The 24,763-nt window shown below is 40.8% G+C and overlaps 1 protein-coding gene across 3 annotated transcripts in view; it reads left to right on the forward strand.

Moving 5' to 3' along the window:
- Window positions 1-386: 386 nt before the first annotated feature.
- ARMC2 (armadillo repeat containing 2) overlaps window positions 387-24,763 on the forward strand; it is a 67,577-nt gene continuing 43,200 nt past the window's right edge. The window contains exons 1-6 of one of the 3 annotated variants that reach the window (XM_075087409.1): window positions 387-422; window positions 5,069-5,290; window positions 6,619-6,691; window positions 9,025-9,193; window positions 10,445-10,652; window positions 15,814-15,864. In XM_075087409.1, the coding sequence (XP_074943510.1) occupies window positions 5,073-5,290; window positions 6,619-6,691; window positions 9,025-9,193; window positions 10,445-10,652; window positions 15,814-15,864 (719 nt within the window). In that variant the 5' untranslated portion in view covers window positions 387-422; window positions 5,069-5,072. Of the gene's footprint in view, window positions 494-5,068; window positions 5,291-6,618; window positions 6,692-9,024; window positions 9,194-10,444; window positions 10,653-15,813; window positions 15,865-24,763 lie in introns of all 3 variants that reach the window. The other 2 variants (XM_075087407.1, XM_075087410.1) reach the window with 2 other exon arrangements.

The raw sequence follows: 24,763 nt of genomic DNA on the forward strand, positions 1-24,763 counted from the left end.
CTCAGTTTCCAATCTGTAAATCTGAGCTCACAGAGAAGGTATCGTAAGAAGTCATACCTAGCATTTCCCAAACGAGTAACTTTTGTCACCTCTCATCTGGGCTTTTGCCGCCCGTTGCTGTGCCCTAAACGTGGGCCAGGGCAGGCTGCAGGAAGTGCCCGCCACCAGAAGACCACCGTGCCACGGGCCAACGCTGCGGCAGGACCCCTCACTGCCCCTGCCCCAGGCCTGCGGGGACGTCGGCCCAGCCAGGCAGCGGCCGGAACTGCAGCAGGACCCCCGCGGCGCGCTCCCGGCCCCGGCTATGGCCACTCCACCGCCGCTCACCGCCGCCCGCCCCGCCCGCGGCCGGGCTGCGCATGCGCCTGCAGGTGCCCGCGCAGGCGCCTTGGCGTCGGCGGGCTCCCCCTCACGTTTAGCAGGTGCGGCTGTGGGGAGGGCGCGGGGCGTAACGGTACCGGCGCCGTGGCGGGGCCGGGTCTGCCCGGCGGAGGTGAGTGAGTGAGGGCCCCGCCCGACCCCGCCGCGCCGCCGCCTCGGCCGCACCTCGCCGCCGGCCCGGCGGCCATGGTGTGTACTGTTGCCATGGGAACAGTGGGCGCTGGTTCCGCCGGGCGCGGGGGCCGCCCCGGGCGGAGGGGAAGAAGGGGAGCGGGACCGGCGCCCCGCGGAGGCGGTGGCGTGTCCCGACCCGCCTCTGCTGGGGAGGGGGGGTCGACGGGGCCGTTAGGCAGGCGGAGTGCCTTGGCCAGCGCCCGGTGCCGGCGGGAGCCGCGCCCCGCCTGGCTGTAACGCCGGTCCCCGGGGGCGCCGCCTCGCTGCGGGACCCGGTCTGGGGCGAAGGGCTGGGGCGTGCGGTGGGTCGGGCGGGGGGCTTTGCAAAAGAGGTTGGAAAGGGAGAACCTCCGGTCCGTTTCCCGGCGGCTTGCTGCCCCCCGAGCCCAGGGGAGGGTCTTGCTTTGCCGGATTTGCGTTGGTTACTCCGCAAAGCCCGGGTCCGCTTTTACTCCCCAGGTGCGGCTTATCTCGGGAGCTCCTCTTGGGCATGTTGTCTGACGGCCGCACTGCAGTGTCGCCCTGTTGCGGGCTGCAGGCTTCGTTTCTCCTAACTTTGTTTTCATTTCATTTTGATAGTGATTTCTTTGCTTCAAAATTTCACCAAGCTGAAAGAGCATCAGTTGTGATTGATAAGTTGCTGATGTTTAAAATTATATCTAATAATACCCATGAATAACTTACTCTTACTAAACCTGTATTTGGGTGCTAACTATTCCATACATTTGCTTGGGCAGACAGAACCTGTATTCAGATGCTGGTGTGCAGAGTGTTCATGGCTTGAGTACAGGGTTTCTCCTCACTGTACTTGGTGACTGCAAGTATACTTGCTCTGTATGCTAGCAAATGACACTGGTTTTGAGGTGGGCGATAGGATGGCAGAGTCAACATGGTGCCATATCTGATGTAGTCAGCCATGCTTCTCTCATGTGCTGATTGACCCAGGATAAGTGCTGTGAGGGTGCAGCTGTCTCGCTTCTGGAGATAGCTAGGACTAATTGGGGATTCTCTGGCCAGTGGTCTGTCAAGCTACAGTTCTCTGACCCTGTACTGCTATCTACTGCTTTCAGTTCTTCCTATGCAGAGAAGACCAGACTGCTCGAGTAAACAATTGGGGGAAAAAAGACAAAAGCCCAAGTATGGCTTTTCAGACACTGGTGTCATACTCTTCTGCCTTTCAGCAGGGAGTCAGACAGGAGATCTTCATCTGTGCACATTAAAGGCTACCTGGGAAGTGGTGCCAGCAGTGGGGGACAAGATCTGTGTGTACCCATTATGCTGTCCCCATTGACACTGCAACATTCCCTTTATCTGTCCCCTGCTGGGACTGGGGAGCAAAAGGGGAATGCTGTTGGATTTTCAGAAAGCAGCACTAACTATTACAACTATTTCTTATTTGCATCCAAGATACTTTATTTTAAAAAGGATGTCAAGTGTGTGAAAAAATAGAAATTTTTAAAAATAAATACAAAACCAGACAGAACTAGTCTTGTATAAATCATGAAACCCAGTCATTCCCCCTCCACTCTTAGGCTGCTCCTTCAGCCTGTACTTCCACTTTCTGCTTGTTGCATTTATTTGTTGCGCCATATTTTAAATTAGTCTCTGGTGCTGCAGTTGAATGATTCAGGTACCTTATTCTCATCAAAGTCAAGAAAGGTTCTGGTGACGGAAAGGGGTTTTCCCTTATTCCCTAGGTAGTAGTTTCCTAGGAAGAGAACTGGTGTAACATAGCTGAAGGGGTTTCCTCAAAGCTTCTGGGGTGTGGGACACTGGAGAGCAGATGGAACTTCCTTCCTGAGTGCTGCCGCTGCAGAACAATTGTTTGATGCATAAATGTTTCAGCCCTAGGCATTTTAAAATAGAGAGTACAAATAGTCTTTATTGATTTTTTGAGAAAGAGACGGTGGTTGTACTGTGATGGCACAGCAGCCAAACTCATTTAGAATTACTCGTGGTTTTTAAATGCTTGCAAGAAAGAGTAAGTTTTCTTATCCTATCATATCTATATACACATCTGGTATTTTATTACCCTGTTTACTTATTTCTCTGTGTTCTGTTGCATTTTCTGGCTAATAATTATGGGATATCAATTAATAATATGTAGGTATGGTATCACTACCACAATTCTGAATGTGTGTAATATTACTTTATGCCAAATTATGCAGTGTTAATGCTCCCATCAGGTCAGAGGTAAGTCGGCAGTTGTGCTCGCTGCTGCCCCGCCATGATGGCTCCCGGCTCCCTCTGCTCTCCCAGCACCTGTAAGCGGAGGTGGCCGCCCACCACACTTGGGAGCTCCAGCAGCAGGGAAGGGCGGTGCTCTCCCCTTCTCCACTAAAGTAGCGATGCAGCAGTCATCTCAGTCAAGTGTTCAAATGAAGTCACAAGCTCCCTTTGCAATGTTAACTATTAAAACTCTGTTTTTAATGGGTTGGAAAGGTGAGTGACAGTGCCCAAGTGGTAGGACTTAACAAATTAAGTTTACAGTAGAAAAGTTCCTTTGCCAGTTAAAAAGAAATACGTAAGAGGTGAAAGCTTCAACAAAAAGTTGTTATGGTGGAAGTTTGGTCTCAACTGTGGCAAACAGATGAACTGCTAGTATAGAAAATTTGCAGTTGATGGTAGAAGAAACCTTAAGCTGATTGTATCAGAGGTAGTGATGTTCCACAGAAACACATCATATCTCTCAGGTTGCTTCTTAGTTTAACTATGGAGAACATATACATAAATCCCATAAAATATACATTTCAGTGTCAGATCACAGAAATTTTAAGAGCTAAAGAAAATGGTGTCTTCAGAGATTAAGTATAAGATATTAGATTACTTGAGAAGATTTTTTTTTTTTTTAGTTTAGCAAGGTGGATGGAAATACATAGACCAGAAAAGAAGTGTGAGTTAAATAAAACTGTTCCTCTGTTTTGTAATTATGCATCTTTTAGTGGAAGAGGTTGGTGCACTGCTCCTTCGCATCCAATTTTATCCTGTGCAGGTCAGCTGAAAGTGGTGGTGTTCAAAAAACAGGTAGATGTGGTACTTCAGAGCATGGTTTAGGAGGCATAGTAGCGTTGGGTTGGCGGTTGGACTTGATGATCCTAGAGGCCTTTTCCAACCTTAATGATTCTATGATTGCGTTGTATATTAATTAAAGACACTGTGCCAGAATGTACAGGCTCTGAAAGAACAGAAGAGGCAGCTGGAAATATAAAAATGCAGAATAGGAAGAAGTTAACTAAGAATCTAGAGAAATAGGATTTTTGCTCCACAGTTTAGAAATAACCAAGATGGCAGTCTCTGATCTACTGTCAGTTCATTGTCATAAACTATGTGAGAGAATAGAAGTTACCAGATGGTCTGAGTCAAAGGCAGTACAGAAGCATATTTTTCTTTTTAGGTTGAAAAGCAAAAGAGGAATCATAGAACGTCCTGAGTTGAAAGGGATCCACAAGGATCATCAAGTCCAACTCCTGTCCCTGCACAGGACAACCCCAAATTCACACCATATCTCTGAGGGTGTTGTCCAAGTGCTTCTTGAATTAACATCAGGCTTGGCGCTGTGACTGCCTCCCTGGGGAGCCTGTCCCAGTATTCCACCACCCTCTGGGTGAAGAACCTTTTCCTAATAATCCAGCCTAAACCTTCCCTGGCACATCTTCCTGCCATTCCCTTGGGTTCTAGGAATTTTGGATGGTTTAAGGCTCATTATGAGATTGCTGTAAAATTACAAGGTTGGTATCTACAGAGAACTGCACCAGGATAGTGTTTGATTCTGGGAGGCCTGAGAGATGATGAAGCAAGTCTTTCACTGCCCGCTGCATTTTCTGGAAGATGCAGCAGGACAGAACACTGATTGAAAGTCTGAGCTGATAATTTGTCTTATGTCAGTGTTACCTTTGCATGTGCTTGCGAGTGGGTTGAGGAAGCATTTCTTTTGGAGGAAAAAAACCGATTGCCTGTTCTTCCTTGTCTCTGCTTATTAATTACTGATCCTGTGCTTCAGTTACTGATAATACCTCTTTGGCTTATTAGGAAGCTGCCCTTGGTAAGGTTGATAACTTATATTGGGTATTTCCTAAGTTCATTGGAAAGAAAATGTCTCTTTACAGCATATAATTGAATTCCTGTTTTGGTTATCATATTTTATAAGTAATGAGCTGTTAAGAAACATTTTCTGTAGTATTGGAGAGACCCATATTTGGCCCAGAAAGCACTGCAATACTGAGTGTGGTATATTTTAGCTCCCTCTAAAAAAAAATGAAGGTCTTCCATGTCTGACGCATTCTGCTCCTCTTCAGTATTTTCCTACAGAGCTGAGAAGCTGTGAGGGAAATGCAGTATCAATGAGCCTTATTTTCCACTACTGGACCACTGTCTAGCATTTTGTTATAATATCCTTTTTAACTACATTGTGGTAGCATACACATTGATGAATTAATAGTTTGTAATCTAACACTAGCATTATATTCTGTGCTTTCCATTATACCGTACAGTGTTCTTGTGCACTACTTTGCAGAGGAATGCAAGCTTCAAAGAATAAAAATACAGAAAAGGCAGAACCATTCTACAGGCTTTCAGTGCCAAAGCAGAAGACCAGTTCTGAGATTATAAATGAAGCCAGAAATGTTCTACGAACGCTAAGAACTCGGAGACCGTTTACACCTGCAGAGGATCAAAGGAAACTTTTTGGATGTGGATCTTCACGAGCTCCTCAGAATAGACCCCCTTCGGTTTTTAGGTACTGCGGCTTTAAGTTTTTTTTCAAATATCCTACAGCAGCAAGAGATTTCATTCTGTAATTACATTTCCGGTGATTTTTTCCCCTGTGTTAATCTGTATTCCTAATCACATCCTTTGCCTTCTTCTAATGATCCTTACTGTTGGTGTTAATCTACATGTCCAGGAAGTTCCTGTGGATTAGAGCTACCAGAGGTGGTCATTACACTAGTTTTGTATGTGGAGAATAGCATGGGAAAATGGTCTGTAACTCACCTTTTTCTTAAGATGGGGTATGCTTTTAATTGACATAGTCTTCAACTTTTCCCTAGAAACTATGAAAGCTTGCTTGCTTCCACCCAAATTGTATGCTAGATCTCTTTTTCAGAGCTTTCTCAGATCTTTTTAAATATGAAGTTGTAGGTCTTGAAGTTTGAAATGCTAATTTTTAAACAAAATTTAAATTACTTCAAAATTATTTTTGTGGAGTTTTGGTACATAGCATAATTCACAGAGCTCAATAGATCTGTCTCTTGTGACAAAAGGGGAAAAAAAAGATGTACTGGGCTTTTTACATCCATTTCCCAGTAATTTTTTAGGTCTCCTTAATATGCCAATTCTGTAATGACTGTAGGGAGGAGATATGAGTGGCATTTGTAATGTTAGGTGTCAGGCATGCCAAAAGGGATGCTGAAACATGTTTGAATGCCCATACAAGTAAGTCAGTGTCCATGCTGTTTTCATGGCAGCAAGGCTTCAGGCACTCAGTGTGTCTGATATTCCTTACTGCATAGTGTTGTGCCCTTACAGAAGGCAGGAGCCTGAGAGTGACTTGGCTGTTTGTTGGCGGTCAGTAATGACATCGCTCTGGCTGGCATCCATGCTTATTCGGTCTGTGTTTCTCCTGTGTATGGGAAGGAGCATGCTCATGTCGGCACAAACCTGTGTTTTCTGCCCTGCTCTGTTCTGCAGCTTGTGTCAGATAACTTGGGCATTAACCATGGTTGGGTTTGTGCATGAATTTAGGCTTATATGAGAGAATTGTTACAGACATGTATGAAATAAACTGTATCACAGCAGGTGTGCAGTTCTTGTAATTGTAATCTTGTAATTCTTCTCCCTTGGTGCTGCTGAATTCTCAGATATCAAAGTTAAATACTGTTCATGGAAGAAGAGTGATGGTGTAAAAGTGCTCTGTCACTCTTCCTTTCTTCCTCCTTTTCCCCATATTCATTGGCAAAGAGAAGTATTCAATTAAAAAAAACCAAACAACCAAAACACAAAAAAAGATCCCAACCACATAACACTGGGTCTGCTTTATCCATATAATGTTTAATTTCTTTATGCTAGTCTTCATGCATCCAGTTTTGATTTGGCTGAATCAAGACCAGTGTCAGGTGTTCGTCTGAACCCACTGGATCATGTGAGTACTCTGGAAATAACTCTATACAATACTGATATAAAAATATGTGTATCAGTAGTGTTAGGAAAAGATATGGTTTAAATAGTTTGGGGAGAAATGGAAGCCTGTTGCAATGTTAGTCTGAGATTTGTAAAGTTGATTTTGTCATTCCCCCCTCCCCCAATAAAGCTGAAAATAAACTGTTTAAATATTGCTATATTGCATTATAATTCTAAGTGACATTAACAAGAATCAGAAGACAGGTACTTGAGTCAGCTTTCCTGTGTAAGATTACTAAAATAGAAAAAGGTCATGAGCATCAACATGAGCCAGCAATGTGCCCTCGCCGCTAAGGAGGTGGCTAATGGTATCCTGGGCTGCATTAGGAGGAGTGTTTCTAGCAGGTTGAGGGAAGTGGTCCTTCCCCACTACTCAGCACTGGTAAGGCCATACCTGGTATGCTAGGTCCCATTCTGGGCTGTCCAGTATGAGAGAGACATGGGGCAACTAGAGGGAGTCTAATGAAGGGCCATAAAGATGATGAAGGGATGGGAGTATCTCTCCTATGAGGACAGGCTGAGAGAGCTGGGACCGTTTGGCCTGGAGGAGAGAAGGCTCAGGGGGCATCTTATCAATGTATATAAATACCCGAGGGGAGGGTGCAAAGAGAACAGTTCCAGGCTCTTTTCAGTGACAGGACCAGAGGAAGTGGGCACAAACTGAAACAGAGGAGGTTCCCTCTGAACGTCAGGAAACACTTTTTCCACTCTGAGGGTGATGAAGCCCTGGCACGGGCTGCCCAGAGAGGTTGTGGAGTCTCCATCCTTGGAGATCTTCAAAAGCTGCCTGGACACAGTCCTGGGCAACCATCTTTAGGTGGCCCTGCTTGAGCAGGGGGGTTGGGCAAGAAGACCTCCAGAGGTTCCTTCCAACCTCAACCATTCTGTGGTTCTGTGATTTGAAATAATAATTTGAAAGTAACTAGGTTATTGTGCATTCTTTTGACTTATCCATCTATAAAATGTAATGACTGTATTTTGTTTAAAAAAAACAGATAGTGGTACTTGTAAGAACTCCTTTTTTACCTCTGTGAAAATTTTGAGTTGTTTTCAATTTATAAGTGTATCTGCTCTTTCATGTTTTTTATATTTAATATTTAAATATAAGATTAAGTCATGATCATTTGTTTAGTACAGAGAACAGAGCATGCTAAAACAGTTAAGTGTGCTTGCTGTATATGTTGTTTCTTCAAGACAGTAATCTAAATGTAGCATTCTTTAGGAAATGAGGGGGGAAAAAAGTCCAAGAAATATTACACTTCAGTAATTTTGATAGGTAATGTATTTATATGAATCAAATTTAAAAATTCTGACCATACTTAGATTAAATTTATCTACAATTGGATTTGAATACTGGTGTTAAATTTTCATTTATCTTGTGTGTGAGAGTGGAGAAAAACTAGATAAGACAACTGCTAAGACCAATACAAAACCTGCCTTTTCTGCTTTACCAATGGAGATAAGTTAGTACACTGTAAGTGTAAAACTTGAATTAGTCACGGTGGTTGTCAGGAGTGGGTCGCACCTCTTGGCTATCTGCAGAGAATGCTGGGAATTCTTCAGCGAATCTGAAGGATTGGACTGGAGGCTTTCTCATGGATTCTTTATTTTAAGGAAATTCGAGAGGATGTTGATCTTGGAGGGCGATGCATTTATGTAGGGCACAACAAGTGTTACGTACTAGAGGTTCAGGGGGTTGGTCACATCCTTTAAGATGCAAGATACTGACATAAATAAAACTAGAACTTGCGTGTTTCTGGATCAGCGTGATTTATCTCAGTGCGATAGGAAGTGGTGCATATGATATGAACACTTCTGAAGTGTTTTGGAAATACTGCTTTAGTGCTCAAAAACAAATAATAAAGGATAGATGTGACTCTAGAATTGTTGTGCCAAAGACTTGCGCTAACATTTTAATTTTTTTTTAACAAATAAGCATATTGTAGATTATGTTAAATGAGTATTTATGAGGGAAATAAATAATTTTGAGTTTCAGTTGCTCTACTCAGGCTAGTTTTTGTTTGTTTTCTGCACCCCTGAACATTTACATTTAAATGGCTTTCTGGGGTGATAATGGTATAGATATCTGGCTTGTTCAGTGGAATGGTATTGTTAGATTCTGGATATGAAAATGCAAATTTCTTAATGAGCAAACCTATGTAATTTTTATGTAGTCTGCTCTGAACTTAGCCCTTTGTATAAATAATTTGGTTTTCCTTTTTTTAAAATTTTTGCTTATATGAAAATGAAATTATCTCTGCTTTTATTATAGCATCTTCTTTATCTTTGTCACAGAAACCGATACTAGTCACTTTTGCAAAAGATGAAGATTCTTCCATTTCCTTTCCAAAGCCTCCTGCTGATGCTGCAGAGGTTAGAAAAGTCAGTAGTGCTCGGGCGTGCTTATTTAGAAGAACTTCTCATGGGAGTTTCCTTTCTGCTAAAATGGCTCCTCCTCATCAGAGTAAGAATGTTTTGATATATATTCTTTCCTAGAAAAATAACTGCCTGATGGGTTTTAATATCGTTAATTACATGAATTATTATGTTATATTAAGGGACCTGCATGTCCTTTCGGAGTAAATTTTAAAAATATTTAAGTGGCTCTAAGGCAGTTTTAAAAATGTAATTTCACTTCTGAAAGTGAGTTGAAAGTTACTTAGGTGCCTTTTTTTTTCTATAGGTTTCTAAGTAAGGGAATTTTTACTGAAAGTTTTCTTCAGTGGAAAAAAATAACGTTAAATGCTGAAATGTTTAAGGAGGTAATGAGATGGCATCATCTAAGGAGATTCCCTGATGGATTATTATGCATAAAAGGAGAAGTAAAAAGGAATTATGTATCTTGACAGGCCTCCAACTACATCATATTTGTTGTTAAGGGTTTCATTAGTGGAGACTTAATAAAGGTTTCTAAACATGGGATTTAAAAGTAATTTTCTTGCAGATGGGAAATGACTTGACATCTTGGTTTCCTGCACATTGGCTTATAATAAAACGTCCTGGAACTTTGTCTTTAATGAAGACTCGTTTGTAATAATGACAACTCTTACATTGCCTGGGATTGTTACTTCACATGATAAACTCAATACCTCACTTTTTACCTTATTTTACAATAAGTCTCCTACAGAAAGTGTGAAACTTTGCTTCATTATTATGTACATATTCTATAAATGTATATTTCTATCATGTACCCCTGTATGTAGTTTAATCCATTACCCTTAATAAGTTGTTGTTACTAATTGGAGAAGTTGGAGTTATAGGCTGAATTTGCCGCTTCTCCCCTCTGGGGATCATGGAAACGTAAGGTTTGGGGTTTTTTTTGTGTGTGTGCGTGCAGGTTCTTATCACGTGTACATACCAAGGTACAAGATTAACAGCTACCTTTTGCTTGAGTTCCTTTATAATATTCACATCCTGAAATATAATAATTTCTTTCACAATGTACAATCCACCTATCTGTAAAAGGGAAATAACATTTTAATCTTTCATCTATTATATTTTAAAACACAAACCCAAAAGACTTTAAGAAATGGCGTTCAGAAGAAGACTTTGACTACTTTGCTCTAAATAGTCTTAAGCTTTCTCACCTTTTAAATTGATACAAGCAAATTTTGATAATGTAACATGACAAAGAGTAATTTACTTTGAGCTACATTGTGTGTATTTATTGTGTCAGAACACTTCTACAAAAATATATTCTCTTTGGCTATTTCAGATGAAGAGAAGCTAGATTCTGAAGAAACAGCTATGATGAGTAATCTTTGCAGAAGTAATGATAACTGCTTAGCAGAGCAAAGGTCATACACACCATTTAATGATGAAAGTAGGCAATTAATTTGTAATGAGCATATCAGCAGCTTGGAGAGGGGAGACTTCCTAAAAGGGACAGCAGGAAATTTTTTATTTCGGCTGAGAGGAGAAAGGTCAGTACTGCTCGAGTACGGTAATGTGCACCTTCCACACAACCCTCTTCCTAGATATCCAGTTGTGCAAGTATTGGAATGTTTAAAATTGATGGAATCTGAAGGTGGCTCTATGCATTAAACCAAAACTATGTTTAATCACTAACATTTCAAAACTAAGTCTTCTAATAATTGCATATTGAATACTCAAGTTTAAATTCAATGTGCTCGTTTTTACACTTCAAGCCTCTTGTTTTAAGGTGCTATACATTTTTCCCTTAGGTCCACAGATGAGTAGAGCCATGTTTTCAGTTCTGGTATTGGGAAAATAAACAAAACCCAGTCTTAAACTCACTGCCAGTAGAGGCTTTTTTTTTTGTGACTTTGAATTGGTTTTAGTTCATTTTTTTCTCGATGACCACAGCTCTAAGAGATTAATGAGACTTATGTACATGCAGTCTGTTTTTACTGAACCTAGGTTATTACATGCATTCTGTAACTCACAATTAAGTAATTTGTTTTTTCTTTTGATTCAGATCTGAATTCTTGCACAGGGAGGAATAGTCCATGGCACTATGCTCAGTAGGTGTACCAGTTGCTGCATTAGTGGTTGGACGAGCAACTTTTTTGTGCTAGTGACATTGACAGATATGACAATCTCTACAACAAAGAATGAATAACACTATTTTCAAAATATATCCCATGAACACTTGCTCACTATTTGATATAACTGTTTGCCATTAGACGTCATTTTCCTAGCATGCTTTTATGCTTAGGAGGAAATTATTTCCGTGGATCTTCTTAAGCATTGTTGATATTAAGGAGAATATTCTTTATTTTATGCCTTTAATTTACTACCTTGCTGATAGTACGGAATAGTTTAGAGAATGTTGTCCACTGAGGCTGTTACAGCAAATGATATATAACAGAGCTATTGTAGCACCCTTCTTTAATATAAAACTGAAGGCAGGATTAAAAAATAAAAAAGATTCTGAAAGACTGGAGACTTGGGGGAGCAAAGAAAGTTTCATGGGTATGGACAGAGGGAAACCGAGAAAATAAGCCCAGGGATGAAAAATTATGGGTGAATGAAAGTAAAGCATCAAGGAGAATGCTCCAGTGCAAAACCATTTCTCCTGTTAAAATCAGTGACCCAAAAGACTTTTTAGATAGACTGTATGGATTAACATACTACATAAGTTACTGTAATTTGACTTTTATTTAGTAAAGTTGTGTTGTGAAGTACTTTAGTGTTGCAGTTGTAATGGGCAGTTAGTAAATGCTGTCCAAGTGTCTCTAATAAGGAAAGGTCAGTTGATACTTTCACTAATTGGAAAGAATGATCTTCCTTCTGAGACATAATTTTAAAACTTGCAGGCATGATTGAACAGTTAACTCATGATACATCCTTGCTATCTGTTCAAAATTATGTGCTTATCCTTTATGAGCTTGAGAGCTCCGCAAGTTTTTATCTTTGGGTTTTTGTTACTGGTGCTTTTCACAATCACCCGTTTATATGGTGTTGTGTACCATAATCATTGAGTTTTCTGATAGCCTGGACTACAGAATGTCATGGTTTACCTTGGTTACCTTGATAATTTTTGAGAATGACTGGCTTCTCCATAGAAATATTCTTAAAAACAGGCAAAAGAAGCCTATTACCAAAAAGATTGCTCATTGCATCATGGAGTCTTATAGGATATTCTCAGTTCAGTTTCTCAGTGTAAGAGGAGTCTCAGAAAGTATAAAAAGTTGAAAGGGGAAAAGTATATAGTGTCAATTTGATATTCTTCAAACATCACTATGCATATTTGAAGAATAGGTTGTCAAGATTCATTTTGCATAAGCTCTGCTGCCTTTATTTCTTTATGACCTGTTACTTTTCTGACTCTTAACGTGATAGCTAAGATACTAATGATTCTAACCATGGAAGATGGAATGTTAATGCAGGTAGCTTGTCATATCCATGTTTGAACTAGGGAGAATAATGCTAGAAGTAGTTGAATTTCACCCATCACTTAAATTAGATCTCAAATTACTGGCCTTCAGATAATAGAGAAAAATGTTTTCCAATCTTGTTCTGATTAATTTTCTCCAAAATAGAAGAGTAACATAATATTCCTCCCTCTTTCTGTGTTGAATGCAAGATCAGTATTTTTGAATGGTGCATCTTTACCTTCTCCTGTCAGTTGTGCATGCGTTCTGTGTACTTGAGAGAGAGGTGATTTTTGCCAATGCTGCCTGAGAGGCGCCGCCTGTGCTGCTTTATACTCTTGCACCAAGGATCACTAACAACATTTAGGTGCTCATAGGGCTTAGAGTACCAGACATACCTGCATTATGCACAAAAGTAATACTAAATGCTTTCCCTTTAGTAAAGGACAAAGATCCTTCAGCTATATCAGCCCAAGCAGTTCATGCCGTTATATGATAGAATGGCTGTAGGTAATCTCAACTGCTCTCATACATTCGAACTCATCGCTAAGACTTATTCATTCACTATTTGCATATGATACTATACCAGTTCAGGCAGACCCTGATCTATATCCTTTTCTGAGTTCAGACATGTCGTTCTTCATCTGACAAGGTGGTTGAAAGGTATCACAAACCTATCCTTCAATATAGTTTGTTGAGTTTGGTCGTGATAGGAGTTGTATATAAAAGGTTCCAGTACCATAGAGAGGCCATTGCAGTAACAGTCTTGGAATTCTTTCTCAATAGAACATGTTTACAGGTACTAAATGATTGCTATGATCAGATTGCATCTGCTTCTATGTCATAAATATTTGAGGCATCTTGTATGAAGTTAAAAGATATGTTTAAAGTGCATTGTATTCTGGAATAATAGGATGAGGAGCTAAAGGACTGTGAAAAATTTTGTTACCTGGAGTCCTGTCGTTCTCCACATGAAGCAGTTGTCAGCCTCAATTCTGTGTCCCAGTGACTTAAAACCCTTGCAGGAATTAAGGAAGAGGCTTATAGAAATAGTACACTTTGTACGGGAGGAGGTGCATGAGACTCTACTCCCCTTTCACCACAGTTCTGTTGCATTAATAAGTAGAAATTTAGCACTGTCAGTCCGGTTGAGGGATGCACTAACAGTATGATCACTATTAGCCTAGTCATGCCCAATAACTTCTCACAGCCAGTTCCACTATCAGTGCAGTTTCCTGAAGCAACAGAAATACAGGTTCTTATTGGATTGCCAGTGATAAATGCACTGTCTGCAAAGCACATGCAAGTATGAAGCACTACAACACAAAATACAAAATAACAAGCTTGTTCTCTAAATTTCCTGGGGAATCACTCGGTATAACCAAGTGTTTGACTCTTACCCAATAGGCATCCCTATGGGGGAGGAGAGAGGTTCAGCCTGTTGACTGATCCCAGTAGTCTGCGATGATATCTTCCCTAACATCCCTCTCTTGAGGTCATTTTATACTACTTTATGTTTAGGTGGATCTTGAGTCACTCTAGTGGTACATACCTTTGTTACTGGTTGGTGTAGATATTTCTTGCTTTGATTTAAAGGTATAGACTAAGAGAAATTCAGAGCACATGCTCACTGAGGGGTGGTCATACCTTGCAGGTGGGTAATTTTGGGATGGAGGTGTGTGTTTTAGCATTATAAAGATGTTATAACGAGTGAAGTTCATCCACAGGGCATGATTTTATGGTGCTGGTCAGAGCATGGTTCCATTTAGTTCCTGGACCTGCAGTGCTTTATGGATGATTTTGGCCGTGGAGCCTTTGCTTACTCCCTCCTCCAATTATTTCTTAGAACTAGTACACCAAGCTTCCCCAGGGTTCCTAACAACTAAGAGTGCAAGTGGTGCTGCTTAGGGAACGATCACTAAACCGATTTTCAGCATGCCAATGGTATTTCACCCTGGAAGTTAACTTTTATGAAATGTGGATATAACTTTAGCCTCAATAATTTCACCCCCAGTAATTGTTCCACAAGTTCCTATATATGTACCAAAATAACTTTGCTCTGCTGCAAAGGACCTGGGAGCGCTGGTGGACAGCCAGTTGACCATGAGCCAGCAGTGTGCCCTTGTGGCCAAGAAGGCCAACAGTATCCTGGGGTGCATGAAAAGGAGCGTGGCCAGCAGATCGAGGGAGGTTATCCTTCCCCTCCACTGTGCCCTAGTGAGACCACATTTGGAGTGCTGTGTCCAGTTTTGGGGACCCCCAGTTTAAGAAGGACAGGGAGCTGCTCGAGCAAGTCCAGCGGGGAGCTATGAAGGGGACTGGAGCATCTCCCTTATGAGGAAAGGCTGAGAGACCTGGGTTTGTTCAGTCTGGAGAAGACTGAGGGGGGATCTTGTCAATAGTTATAAATATCTGAAGGGTGGGTGTCAAGAGGATGGGGCCAGACTTTTTATCGGTGCCCAATGGCAGGACAAGGGGCAATGGGCACAAGCTGGAACACAGGAAGTTCCATCTGAACATAAGAAGAAACTTTACTGTGAGGGTGCCAGAGCAGTGGAACAGGCTGCCCAGGGAGGCTGTGGAGTCTCCTTCCCTGGAAATATTCAAAAGCCTGCCTGGATGTGTTCCTGTGCCCCCTGCTCTGGGTGTCCCTGCTCAAGCAGGGGGGGTTGGACGAGATGATCTCCAGAGGTCCCTTCCAACCCCTACCATTCTGTGAGTCTGTGATTCTGTAATAAAGCTGTGTTTCTGTTAATGATGAAACTGTAGAGCATGCCAAAATGGCATGGCAGATTCTTGCCATTAACGCTATTATGTTTATTTCAAAGAGAACAGAAGGGAAGTATTTTTATTCCAGCAAGAGACTTCCTCACTTTCCACCTCAAGTTCTTTTGTTGTCCCAAGGACTGATGAAAAGAATGAGCAGTGCTAATGAAATCACTACTGCTGTATAAAGATATTGGCGGGAAAAAAGAGAAAAGGACCTTTTGAAGGGAAGAGTCACTTGTCATTTTGTTTGCAATTCTGTTTTTCAAATAACCATCTAGTTACAATAGAATAGGTATATTAATTGAAGCAGATTGAATTTATGGACACATTGCCTCAGGAAAGCAAGGAGCAATTTCTGACAAACAGAAGGATGCTAAGTTTTATTTACATCTTCATTGAGCCATTGTGCCTTGCCATCTATTGTGATTGCTAGAAATGAAACTTCTAAAATGTTTTCTGCATTCATATATTTCAACAGAAGTGTCAACAGTGATGGCAGATTTGCTGATGAAGAGCAACAGTTTCCCTGGTGAGAAAAGATGAATTTTTTTTTCCTCCTCCAATTTCTCAATATTCTGAAAGCTTAGATGTCATTCCAGGACTCCTTAGAAACACAGGTGCCTTCAATGAGGAAAAGCCTGGTGGCAAACAGTTGATTCCCAAGCGGCCTACTCTACACTCTTTTTAATAAGTGCTTTCTATAAATAGCTACAGAAGGAGTAGAAGGTGCTGTAAAGAAGATATACTGTGCCCTGCTTTCTATCACCATTGCTGTCCTTATTAAATGCCTGTTTGACAGAACCCTTGAGAGGTATTCATCGACTGCTTCCATAAGACTAGTTTCTCGTTCATGTGCTTTTTAGGCTTTTGGAATGCTGCAATAGAAAATGATAAAAGCAGGGGACAACTGAATACTGGAAATCACTTCTGTCTGATTGCTTAAACTAGCTTCACATCTGCACCCAAAATATTAATTCCTTTCCTCCTCAAAGAAAAGGGTTCCTCCAGAGGAGGTAGATTTCTTTCCTGAAGGGAACACCCATTCTGTTCTGTTCTGGATGATTTTTTGAAGTGAACGGCATGGTGTGAATATTAGTTTGTTGTATGGTTTAGCCGATACTGATGCAGATTCTCCAGACTTCTTTCAGGATCTGTCTTTTCTCATTACGTATATTCACAACTTTTGGAGTTCTCATAAAGACACAGAAACAAAATTAATCTACTCCTACTAATCTTCCTCTATTTCTGCCTCAATTCCACTAGCTATTGGGACCACTAATTTAAGAAAGAAACGATGGAGTGGTGAGAAAGCTTTCACAGGTAGAGCTTTCTACAGTGTTTTGCAAGGTATGACATTTGCCTTTCCAAGAAGGTGCCTGTTTTCGTATAGGGTTAGGGGATACTGAGAGAAAATTGGGAATCATAGAATTATTTTTTCGGAACTTTTTATAGACTTCTGAAGAAAAGAGCAACAGGTAGCTCTTATCTCTGGTCTCTTCACTTGTGAAAGAGAGAGTGGAATTTAGGCTCATTTTTACTGCCTGCTCCAAAGGAAGTCTTTCCGCTCTAGTAATTAGTATCAGGACAAGGTCATTGGTCTCCAAATCTGGGAGATCTAGGTGTTGAGAGTCGTTATTACCAATTGAATGGTAATTCCAGAATGGGAAAGTGTGCCGTGCAAGGGGTGCAGAAGGAATGCCAACTCAGCCTAGGTAGGACTACAGTAACAATGGATTTAGACTGATTTTTGTTTAGAATGAGAATGCTTATACAGGACTCAAGTTAGGAGGATGAAGATGCTGTGGTTTTCAGACTCAAATATATTTAGGCTAGTATTTTAGGTGTTTTTTATTGTTAGAATTAGGCTATCAGTTGTCTGCTTGCTTAAAGATACCCTGTCACAAATAGATATTGTTAATATTTTCTGTATTAGGCAGAAGATGCAAAGACTGTGAAGAATAAAAAGGATAAGAATATAGGTTTTTCATCAACCTCTCTTATTCTTTTAGGCCATACTATTTAGCATGTGCATGAAGTTCTTCATCAACAGCCTGTATAAATAAAATACTATATTGTTTTTATTGCTGGAGCTGTCGTAAGTAATGGACTATGCCCATGATTGAATTTATAGAGGAATTGTTATTTGCTCATCTTTAGGATGACTCAGTGTAGTTGGCCTATCTGTCAAGATATTTTTGCAAATTACGTTGCCTTCCTACTGTTTATCCTTTCTCATATCAGTGGTATCAGCTACAGACTCAGTTATAGTTTTCACTCGCTTTGTTTTTGTCTTTTCTGATGGTGTGACTTACGATATAATCCTCTACAACTCCTGAAGTAATTTCAGGACACCTATATTATCAGTTTTTCTGTTCTTTGCATGCTGTTGAAAATCTTTGTAGCTCAGAAACAGGACTGACTAGAGGTTTGTGTAATTGATTTAATACTTTATGTTTCTTTTAGCTGCCCACAAGTAATTTACTATGTCTTGTTATGTTTTTAAAAGGAAAAGTCTTTAAAAATTAAGCTGTTAAACTGATATTTTTTTTTTGAGGCACACTTATTACTTATTTCCACATTGTGTTTGTATCTATCTTGTTTGTCCCTGAGATGACGTCACAGAAAGGAAGGTTCAGTGGTAGTTGAGCAAAATAGGGACACGTTCTTTTAAGTGACTCAGTAAAGGTCAATTCTTAGTCTAAAAAGAGAGAGTGCCTTTCAGGCATACTAAGGTATGGGTCAGGAGGAAATCACCTGGTTTAAAACAAAACAAAAACTGCAAAAATATATTCCCTACTATTCAATCAATGAAAGGCAATATGGAAAACTAGTTCTCGTCCTTTTGGAAACATAAAAGGTCTGTATAGTATAATTATGAATAAATAGATCAATGAAAAAAATGCGACTGTTAATTGGCATATAAGAAAATTAATTTCTAGGAGAGTGAAAGCAAAATACTAACTTTTTCTCATTTTGCCAAAAGCTAAGAACTGTTCCTATTAGTTACTATGGCAAAAATATTAGGTTGTTTTTCACACTTCCTTTCAAAGTCTAAAGAACAATGTCTTGTTAAAATCGGTAACTATGGTTTAGAGTTAGAACTCCTGTTTCCTGGTCGCTAAACACGGTAGCAGAATCACAGGAAGAATCACAGTATCAGAGGGCTTATGTTCTAAAGCAGTGGATCCTAAACACTGTGTAGCTGAACATGTCTGAGAAAATCAGTCACAGTCTCTCTTGCTTGCTCCAGCTCCACATATGACTCCCCTTCTCCTTTGCCTTGGGGTTCCTGCACCACCTTGTCCCTTGTTGCTGACTCAGGATCTGCTGCATCATCCTTCTTGCCCAGATTCCCAGGATCACCATTAGTTCCTTTTAACTTTACCTGGAGCTGCCATCCTTCTTTTTGAGATGAAGCTACTGAGTCTGGCTGTGCCCTGATAAACCATCAAAAAGGGCATTGCCAGCAGAGATAAAGAAGTCATTATCCCACTCTACTCAGTGCTTGTCAGGCCACACCTGGAGTACTGTGTGCAGTTCTGGTCCCCTCTATACAAAAAGGATGTGGACAGGCTGGAAGGGCTCCAGAGAAGGGCCACCAAGATGATCAAAGGCCTGGGAAGCTGCCATACGAGGACAGGCTGGGAGAACAGGGTGTGTTCAGCCTTGAGAAAAGGAGGCTCAGAGGGGATCTCATCACTGTGTACCAGTACTTAAGGGGTAGCTACAAAGAAGATGGAGACTCCTTTTTTACACAGAGTCACATGGAGAGGACAAGGGGGAATGGACACAAATTGCTCTTGGGGAGATTCCGATTGGACACCAGAGGGAAATTTTTCACATTGAGGACAGTCAACCATTGAAATAATCTCCTCAGGGAATTGGTTGACTCGGCCACATTGGACACCTTTAAGAGTCATCTGGACAGGGTGCTGGGCCATCTTGTCTAGACTGCGCTCTTCCTAGAAATGTTGGACTGGATGATCCCTGAGGTCCCTTCCAACCTGTGATTCTGTGAAACCTGGTCTAGGGCCTTAGGTATCTTTGCACTGTGCTCCCCAGTGCTCCTGCCAAGAGACCTGATGGGCCCTTCATGAAACCACAGTTCTGAATAATTTAGAAAAATGGTGACTGGCAATCCGTATATAAGCAACCCATTGGCTGATACGCCAGAGGGTTGTGCAGCAACCCAGAGGGACCTTGACAGGCTGGAGAAAGGGGTTGACAGCAGCCTTGTGAAGTTTAACAAAGGCAAGCGCAAAGTCCTGCACCTGGGGAGGAACAACCCCAGGGACCAGTACATACTGCAGGGCTGTCCAGCTGGGAGGCAGCTTTGCAGAAAAAGACCTGGGGGTCCCAATGGACACTAAGTTCATAGAACAGCTTAGGTTGGAAGGGACCTCAAAGGATCATCTGGCCAATCTTTTGTGAAAAAGGGAGCCTAGGTGAGATTATCTAGCACCCTGTTCATTTGTGTCTTGAAAACCTCCACCACACCTGGAGCTCTGGGTCCAGTTCTGGAATCCCCAGTGCAATGGAGATATGGAGCAACTGGAGAAAGTCCAGCTAATAAGATGATGGAGTCCTTCATATGAGGAAAAGCTGAGAGAGCTGGGACTGTTTAGCGTGGAGAAGAGAAGGCTCGGGTCTTATCCATGTATATAAATGCCTGAAGGGAGGGTGCATTGTGACACCCTCATTGGTTGTGTGACAAGAGCTCTTCCTTCTTTCCCATGGCAGGCACTCAAAAGAGGAAAAACTAGTTATTTACCTGTAGCATTCTTTTTAGACTTACTGGTTGTATATACTTTCACAACACATCCTTGCAGCTTTTCCCTTTGTAGCCCATATAGAATTTGGGAATCTTTAGTTGAAAGGAAAATACACAACTGCTTAAATAGCAAACGATCCTTATCAATAGAAGGCATGCCATCCTGGATACTGCTAGCATTAAAAAAAACAACCCAGATTACAGTGTAGATGTAATCACACTCTGAATATACATGTCAGTAACATCTCAAAGAACAGTCTTTCTAAATGGCATATCTGTTTCAGGATTATCCACAATTGGGGTGGACCGAGCTCTGATAGAGTCAAAAGAACACGTTTGTGCCTAGTAGTCCTTTTGATACATCTGGCTTGCCTGAACTGGCCGCCAGGATCTGCTTAGCATTGCTGTAAATCTCTTCTTCTTACCACTTAGTGAAATGTCTTGATTTTTAGGTGTAAATATATCATGTCTGGCTTTCCAATGCACACAATGTATGTTTGTAAAATCAGATGTTCATTGCTTGTATTTATGTATAAACAGTCTGTGTCTTTTACTTATCGCAGTGCTAGGCTGTTTTTAGAGCCTTGTGAAAAGTTAGAAATTGCTTTCCCAGATGTTTGAAGACCTGAAAACATCGATATATCAGGGATCCAAAATAAAATTGCTAAAAATTTGGTTCACATTTTTGGGTTTTAAATTGACTAGAAGAAAGGAAGTTTATGGGAGCCAAAGGGGGTGGAATGAAGGAAAATACATTGTGGAGAAATTGAGTGACTATTAGGGGGGAAATGGAAGTAAAAAGAACAGGAGGGGAATGCATCAGGGTGAAAAACATGAAGGCAGAAACAGGAGGAGAACAGCAGGCAGGGCACCCCTACAGCACCCCCTGTTTGCTGGAGGCATCTAAGAAGTTTTTTGCTCACTCTTAGAAGACACTGAGCAAAGTGGACTTTGTGTGACCTATTATGGCTTTTTGTATATTTTTGTTACATAAATGGCTACTTTTAGATTAAGTATAACTAGTTTTGTTTAGCTTATCAAAATAAAGGCAAAAAATAAAAGGGCTCTAAGGACAAACAATGAAATTATCGGGGGCTTAGAGTTGCTTATGAGGAGGAACATAGATGATTAGAATTGTGGTTATATAGATACAGAAAATGCTCTGCAGATATAGATGTGTAGAAATTGTATGCTCATAATTACAGTTTTCCGACTTAAGAAAAAGGGCATCAAAGAAATAAAAGGAAGTTGAGAGGCAAAAACCCTCAAATGCCTTAGAAATGTATTTAAAAATAAACTGAATCCCACCCCCAACTAAATTTAGAAAATGCTACTAGAAGTTAGCAATGAGGCCAATGTTTTATCAAGAACACATGGATGATAAGAGATCTTTCACATGGCAGCAACATTGACTAAGGCTTCTTATCAGGAAGGAACTTCTGAAGAGGTTTTTCTGTGAGTGTCTATACTATCCAGTTTTATGTCATCCTCTGATACGCTAAAAAGAGATAGTTCAAGACAAGCTTTTGGACTACCTAGACCATGTTCTGTTTCATATTTTTATAAAATGTATGTAAATGCATGTTCTGTAAATTTTAGTATTATTGTAGTTTGTGCAGGTGACGCCTTCAGAAGGCAGTGTGCTGTGCGTTCTTCCAGGATATCTTCCAAGTTACCTTTTCTGGTTTAAATGTTGCTGATGTTTGAGATTTACTATTATTTGGGAAGTTGTGTGTGGAGCTGACTGAGAGAAAATGGTGTTTTGTTAGTCAGTCTCCATAAAGTCCTTGGATATTAAGACTAATATTCCTTCTATTTTTGTCATTGGAAACCAGTTGGGTGGTTCTGATATCTTCAACCAGCCCCCCATCCCAAAGAAGTTGCCTTAAGTATTCACGTAGAATTTGCCGATGAAAGATACCTATAAATACAAGGTTAAGGGTGCTCTGCAGAATCTTGTTATCTTCCAGATCACAAAGTTGTTAATTAATTTTTATCTCCTTGTTTACAAAGGAAAATAGATGTATTTCCAGACACCAGCTAGTGTCTACTGTGTACGGCTTCCTCACAGCGTTTACTCAAGGCATGCCATGCACTGTCTGCATGTGAGTAGCTCACTGCCTTTGTAAGGCTGTTCAGATTCTGGTTTACATGGGACAGTCCCAGTTCCCATCTCTACTTTGAGAGAGAGTCCGCAGATTGTTTATGTGGGCGCAACAGAAGACACTCATAATCTCTGGAGGAGCAAAGTTGTGTGAGATCGTGGTGCTTGCAGAAGCAGTTGCTATGGGGCTTATGGCCTTTTCCATACCCGCTGCCCTTATCTTTTGCTCATTCCCTGTTATCCCTACTTTTCTCTTTGAAAACTAACCCTCATATTCTTCATCCTTTATTACACTATCTCAGTTACTGTGCTCCTCTGTTCTCCTCCCGCTTCCATATTTTCTAGTTTTGCCTCCCAAAGCTTTAAGAATATGTAGGTGTTCAAAGAACCTTACTGTGAGGAGAGGAGCAGGTAGTGTCTAGAGGGAATGCCTTCAAGTTTGACAATTCAGAAAAGTTGATCATGTTCTCCTTTCTTTTTAGTTAAGCTTTGCTACCTCACTGATCAAAGGTGCTTGTTAGAGACAATTCTGTAGAGAAGCATTAACTTGTTAGTATTAGGCTGTGTGTCCCTCTTAACTGGTAGCCAAATAACCAGTGGGGCACGAGGGCTACATCTGTACTAATAATTAGTAAAAATTAAACAAAGGAGTTAGTGTCTGGCTTGGTGGCCAGCTGCTGTGTCATGGGTTATGTTAATACAATGAAAGTATTTTTACCCTTCCCTATCATACACAAAGTTTTGGCTGGAAATGTCCCTACTTCTACTTGTCTGTGCCCTGCGCCCAGGCATTTGTCAAGAAAAGTACTACCTTTTTTGGGCCAAAACTGTAGCAGGGACTATGCTGATGGTCTAACTGTATGGGAAGGTGTGCCCCAAAATTCAAGCTCATTGCCAGACTGTTCTACAAGTCAAGAGGTAGCCAGATTCTCAGATGTTTACGGCTATGCTGTATGAGGAAGGAGCCCAAGCACTGTTCCTCTATTGGGATGTTATGCTCACATTTGTGAATCAGACCTTGCTGTTGCGCACTGCTGCTTTGGAGAGAACTACCCCAATGCTTTGCCTCTGGGATGCAGTTCTTAGTAATATCGTTTTCCCTGGAATACTGCTGAAGGTGAGAGTTTGCCAATTTACAATTAACAAGAGGCTCATGGCAAGAACAAGCAAGTAAACATCTAAACATGCAGAATTTCTGAATAAATGCTGCTTTCACTTAATTATGCATTCTTTCACGAGAGAAAAATACTGAACAAACTACTGCAGTCCTGGTTCACCTTCCTTTTGGAAGTCCTCGTAGTCTGTGTACATTCAAGAAAGAAGTGTTCCTCATAGGGGCTACTGTGATCTCCCTTATATAAGAGGAATAGAGATGATCCAGTTGCCAAGTTCTTTTTCCTCTGTAAATCATCAGAGCCTCTGTCAGTTGGTTTCTTGATGAGTCCCTTATCAGATGATCAGATTTCTGCCAATTGACTTTGTTTCCAAGGCAACCACTCTCTTGACAAGCCAGTTCCCTTCAATAGTAGGTAACTTATGTTTTTAGAGTAGGTTGATTACATTTTAACTGCATAGTTCTTAACAAGATATTAATGCTTAAGTTTCAGCCCTACATAAAAGTGAAAAGATAACAAAGAAGCAAAAGTCTCTGTAACTAAAATGGAGTTGGCAGGATGGTAAAGATACATAAAGGGATTGTATAATCTCTCACAAAATTCATAAATTGTACATACTCCCGGAAGATAAGCCTGTCCACCAGTCATTTTCTTTTATGTATGTATTCAGTGTATTCTTTTTCTGAAAATAATGAGAGTTTCAGTTAAGCTGTTTAACTTATGAGGATGTTTCCCAAAAGTACAGATAGATCTGTGAATACCGGCAGTACAGCAATCTGCTTTCCTACTTGCGTAAGTCTCTAAACCAGTTGACACTGGTATTTAAAAAAGTCATAGGTTCCAACCAAACTTTTTTATTTTACCCAGTTCAGACTTTGACATGGTCTTACCCTTCATCTCACATTTGTGGTGTTTCTACCTGATAAGTGGTCAGGTTACCACATCCTTTGCTTCAGTGTCTGTTCAGCTGCTATTGTTTCCTATAAAACTTGTAGGATTGTCTTTGAATTTTCTTGGAGTCATCCCATTTTAGGGGAAGAGGCACAGACAGGATATAGTTACAAAAGTATTTCTGAGAAAAGCAAACTCAAGCTTCCATATAGGCAGATAGCATCATCATGCCTATGTATAATTCTGAAGATACTGAATTATCACTCAGTGTTACTATTACTGAAGATTTTTTAATAGAGCTGGGTTAGTGTTAGATGACTGAAGTTGTTATTCTGCTTATCCAGTGTCCTTTCAGGTTATAGTCTTGATTTCAGGGATGGCTGAACCTCGTTGAACCATTTCTTAAACTTTTAAAGCTTATAGGACAAGGTATTCGCATAAAGAACCAAATTTTGATTTCTGTTAAGACACTGAACTGTATGTAATGTGTGCTGTAGAAACCCTCTTTCTTACAGATGCCAGTCTGTTTTAGAGTAGAGATACAAAT

This window comes from Phalacrocorax aristotelis, chromosome 3, assembly GCF_949628215.1.
Source record: "Phalacrocorax aristotelis chromosome 3, bGulAri2.1, whole genome shotgun sequence".
NCBI lineage: Eukaryota > Metazoa > Chordata > Aves > Suliformes > Phalacrocoracidae > Phalacrocorax > Phalacrocorax aristotelis.